This window comes from Anarrhichthys ocellatus, unplaced genomic scaffold (genome assembly GCF_004355925.1).
Source record: "Anarrhichthys ocellatus isolate YVR2014 unplaced genomic scaffold, GSC_Weel_1.0 scaffold4025, whole genome shotgun sequence".
Taxonomy (NCBI): Eukaryota; Metazoa; Chordata; class Actinopteri; order Perciformes; family Anarhichadidae; genus Anarrhichthys; species Anarrhichthys ocellatus.
In genome coordinates this window covers 1-4910 of record NW_022283999.1, presented here as the reverse complement: position 1 = coordinate 4910, position 4910 = coordinate 1, and the positions used below count along the sequence as shown (strand labels likewise).

Below are 4910 nucleotides of genomic sequence, written 5' to 3'. Positions count from 1 at the left end.
GTTGTCAGGTTGCACGTGTTGTCAGGTTGCTCGTGTTGTCAGGTTGCTCGTGTTGCCAGGTCTGAAGAGGTTTTCTCTCTGATCACAAACAGGTTTATTGGGCAGCTTGATGACAATAAACACATTAAGAGGAAACACAATGAAAGTAATGGAAAAGTCAAGAACACACAGGATTACAGTAGAGATGTGTAGAAGCAGGACTGTAGTTGTGTGCAGTGAGGGAACAAGTGTTGATCGGAGGACGTTGACAGTAAAGTTGGATGATTGAGAGATAAAGTGTTTCTCAGAACACGTCTCATGGTCTCGAGTCATTAGGAAGTGACCAGCGACAGGAGAAGTGTCGTCACAGATATCTGAGAGAAGACAATGTTGAAAGAAGAGTTCTCGGAAAAAGAGAAAAGAAAAGAGGAAGTCAGAAAGTCAAAGACCTTCTTGTTATGTCACAAGCGTCCGTGGGTCGGCTCACTCTGGCTCCTCTCTGTGTCGGGGAAGACGTGGACAGTCAGGATGGCGCTCTGGGACACAAAGGTTCTGTGCTTGATGTTCCTGCTGACAGGTGAGGCTGACGTCCGTCTCTGGGTTCTCCTCTCTCTCACGTTCTCCGTGTGAAAACTGAGAACATTCAACAACAATGTCGAACTACATGTACACAAATACTGCACTTCAGTACGACTCAGAGGTATTTAAACCTCTGAGTCTGTGATTTATTTATTTGACTTCATTTCTGTTTTATTATATTTTGTCTTTCTGTAAAACTGGATCAACTGCGTTCACATCACCTCATCAACAATAATCTATAACACATCAAAGTACAACGATGCCTGTGTCTAATAAGTGCTTTGTGTTGTACATTATAAGTATATGTAATACTTGACAGCATGTGTTTTACTGCAGTAGGCGTGTGAGTACTTCTCTAATCTGTCTCATCTCTTCACACTCTTACTTCCCTTCATGTCTATTTATGAATCCAGCGACTACGTGTGAAGACAGTTTATTACAGAGAATCACACTCAGCTGCTCGCTGTGTCTGCAGCACTTTACATATTTAAAACTGTTTTATTGCACTTTAAGTTTCACAGCAAACACGAAAAAACATCTTTTAAACCAGTAGAGTGTTTAATCATGAGATCTCATGTTTATACGTCTACACGTCTGCTTTAAAGGGTTTCACTTTAATATCTGCACCTTGTTCTGCTTCAACACCACCGGACAGTGGGGTCCTGGTCCTAGACCTGGACCGGGACCAGGGTCTGTGGTGATCAGGTAACGTCAGGGTTCATTCTGGTTCAGTTCTATGGCTGAGGTTCTTACCTGGTGCATCACCATGGTAACTGATGCTGAACAGGTGATGTTGGAGATAAAGCTCCGCCCACTGACCAATCAGAGCTCGGCTCATGGATGGTTAGATTATCTTAAACATATAAAGAAGTTAAAGTAACGGTTCATCCATGTGTGTTGGTGTTGAGCCTCTGAGGTCAGAACCATGACTTTCATCTCTAGAACCACAACTAACTCACTATACCCCTCGTTATATATTCATATATTCATGACGTGGCTCAGCTTCTAGAGACGTGTTGAGTCGTTACTTTAAACTTTGCTGAGATGATTATAAGTTATGAAGAAGACATTCTTACTGCTTTGAGTTGTTTTTATACTCAATTAATTTATTTGCCCTGAAGTCTGTTTCACATCACCGAGGTTACAGATGAAACAATAAGATATTCACACACACACAGTTTACACCTCATCCAGACACAGACATGCGCACACACATACGCCATCATACATCTACAACAACGCCAATGTAATATATTACACACATGTAACTATAGTCAGATCAGAACCTTTTATAAATCTATTAATATAAACATTCATACAGTCAGTGATTTATTACCAGCTGGTCTTCCTTCACGTTTAAACTCTTTATTTTAGTCTAAATTATGACTTTAACGTCTTCATATTTATATAATATTATAGTTTTCTCTTTATTTGTAAAACGCTCTGCTGACAGCAGACTTGTCCATGCTTGTGATTGGTCAGATGCTCTAAACCCCGCCCCTTTATGTGAACCCGCTCACAGACAGATTGAGAGACTCTTGTTGATAAGCAGCTTCAACTTTGCAGCTTTATTCATAAAATTGACATTCGTATCATTATTATTAATAACTTTTAAAAAACTGAAAATGCATTGAAAAGAGATGGATGTAATAATTTCCAAAATTCACATGTTTTTATCTCAAAATATTCTGCTTCAATCCATGTCTGTTGGCGTTTATCCTGCTCCTGTATGAGCAGCAGTCTAACAGCACCATACATCTGAACCATAATAACTCAAAAGGTTTCTGTCTGTGTTGAAGAAAAGGCCGCAAATTTAATTTAATACGAGATCAAATCTCAGGTCTGTGACTCTTGTTCTACTATCAGACCTTTGTTCACTGAGACTAAAACCTGAATTCTGTCCTTTTACGTCATTTTCTGCATTTTGTGTCTCCAGGTGCTGTGAGTCAACGTGTGATCTATTCAGATCCACTTTGTGGTGTTAGAGGATCCACAGTGACCCTCCCCTGCACCTTCACACCACAGAAGACTGTCACTGAGGATGGAAGAGAGGTTTTGGTTGAGATCATCAGAGTCGTTTGGTGCCAGAACCATCCAATTTGTCAGGGGTCCACTCCGACTGTGACCGACAACACATTACAAAACAACGCCAACAACCCTCGTTATCGTTACCTGGGAGACACGAAGGGAAACTGCACTTTACAGATCTCAAGTCTAAAGAAGGAAGACGATAAAACTCTTCGCTTCAGAATGGAAGATGAAAACAAGTTATCCTTTTACACTAACCAAACAGGAGTGAGAGTCACAGTCGATGGTAAGAGCATCGTGTTGTTATGCCAACACACTTGTTAATATTACCGATCACTAACGTCTGTGATCCTGGAGCCCAGAGCATCGTGTGCTGTAGCTTCTTTTACAGCTAATAGCCTCTTCAGGATCTGCCATTGTTGTTTATTTGTTGAATGGACCAGAATAAATATATTATGGCTTTGTATTCCAATGGTCCCAACAATAATCATGTTAAAGTAGTAGTGGTGGTCACAAAGTGGAGTCCTGCTAAATGCAGCAAACTCAGAGGAAAAGATGAAGAACGGAGATCATGGTTCATAAACGACTGTGTTTCTGAAGGGAGTTAATAAAGGTACATTCCTGTGCAAAGCTTAGAGGAGCAATAGAAAGCATCCGACTGGAAACATTACAAACATGAGGTGTTCAGGGTCCATGACATTAGAGCTCTACAGCAGGTAGTTAGAACCATCAGAACATCGTTGGTACCGTCTACTGAGCCTCAGTGATGTTGATGTATTCATTTATTGAATCTGTAAGTCAAGGAAAAGTAACATTTAAAATACATATTTCAGATAAGACTCAAATGAAGATACTGAGCTCCAGAGACGGAGAGTTTAAGAGAGGTGAAGCCGTCACACTGACCTGCACTACAGAGTGCACCTTCCACCAACTGGAGGTCACCTGGTTCAGAGATGGCCACGCCCTCACATACACTGGCCCCTCCCTCCACCTCAGCCCTCTGAAAGCAGAGGATTCTGGGAACTACACCTGTGATTTGAAGAACACCGTCGGCACACTCTCCCATCCGTTCAGTCTGAATGTGGAGGCTGGAGAGGAAGAACAGAGTACCCACACAGGTAGAGAACAGAGTACCCGAACAGGTAGAGAACAGAGTACCCACACAGGTAGAGAACAGAGTACCCGAACAGGTAGAGAATAGAGTACCCACACAGGTAGTGAACAGAGTACCTGAACAGGTAGAGAACAGAGTACCTGAACAGGTAGAGAACAGAGTACCCGAACAGGTAGAGAACAGAGTACCCGAACAGGTAGTGAACAGAGTACCTGAACAGGTAGAGAACAGAGTACCCACACAGGTAGTGAACAGAGTACCTGAACAGGTAGAGAACAGAGTACCCACACAGGTAGTGAACAGAGTACCTGACAGAAAGAGGTAGCAGAGTGAAGGTGTTGCCAGAGCTCGTGTTATGTTAAATGTTCTCAGAGTCATGACTGTAAGGATGTAGTGCTAACCTCTCGTCTCATAACAGACTGGTGTGTTTTCAGGAGGCGTTCCGGTGCCTCTGATCGTCGGTGTGGTGGTTGGTGTCCTGCTGGCTCTCTGTAGTCTCATTCTGGTCCTCTGCATCATCAGAAGGTATTCTGTCTGGACAACCTGTTCCTTTAATCCGCCTGTATTAATATCTACACTTGTTATAGTTGTTATATCTGTACATAGTAGTTAAAGGTGTTTATCTTGTTCAGCTCTGATGTCCTTGTTTGTTTCTAGGTTCATAAGTTACTTCGTTGTTTGTGTTCAAATATAATTAAATATAATATAAAGCTGATTCTGCTGCTGATTTCAGTATTTTTACCCAAGTACTGCAACTCAAGTACATGTTAGAAGTACTTGAATGTTTCCATTTATTCTATGTCATACTTCTACACCAATACATCTCAGAGGGAAATGTTATGCTTTTTACTGCACTTCATTTATGTGACAACTGCAGCAGTTACTCTTAAAAGATTGATTTATGGCCATTTAGACACATTTTATATATATAATATCCATCCATCCATCCATTTTCCACCGCTTATCCGGGGTCGGGTCGCGGTGGCAGCAGGTCAAGCAGGCCGACCCAGACCTCCCTCTCACCGGCAACATGTTCCAGCTCATTCTGGGGGATCCCGAGGCGTTCCCAGGCCAGCTGGGAGATGTAATCTCTCCAGCGTGTTCTGGGTCTTCCCCGGGGTCTCTTCCCAGTTGGACGTGCCTGGAAAACCTCCAGTGGGAGGCGTCCAGGAGGCATCCTAATTAGATGCCCGAACCACCTCAGCTGACT

At 42.5% G+C, this 4910-nt stretch overlaps 1 protein-coding gene across 1 annotated transcript; it reads left to right on the top strand.

The window, feature by feature from the left end:
• The first annotated feature begins 63 nt into the window (after positions 1 to 63).
• On the top strand, positions 64 to 4647 carry LOC116379274 (uncharacterized). Its single transcript, XM_031841212.1, has 4 exons — positions 64 to 556; positions 2495 to 2872; positions 3420 to 3704; positions 4135 to 4647. The coding sequence occupies exons 1-4, from the start codon at positions 367 to 369 to the stop codon at positions 4311 to 4313; spliced, it is 1032 nt and encodes a 343-aa protein (XP_031697072.1). The 5' UTR covers positions 64 to 366; the 3' UTR covers positions 4314 to 4647.
• Positions 4648 to 4910: the final 263 nt, after the last annotated feature.

Excerpts from the sequence above, each read along its gene's own strand:
- LOC116379274 (XM_031841212.1), top strand. The coding sequence starts at position 367 with ATGTTGAAAGAAGAGTTCTCGGAAAAAGAGAAAAGAAAAGAGGAAGTC. Across the intron at positions 557-2,494 it reads CTTGATGTTCCTGCTGACAG|GTGCTGTGAGTCAACGTGTG; the intron begins GTGAGGCTGACG and ends TTGTGTCTCCAG. Across the intron at positions 3,705-4,134 it reads AGAACAGAGTACCCACACAG|GAGGCGTTCCGGTGCCTCTG; the intron begins GTAGAGAACAGA and ends GTGTGTTTTCAG.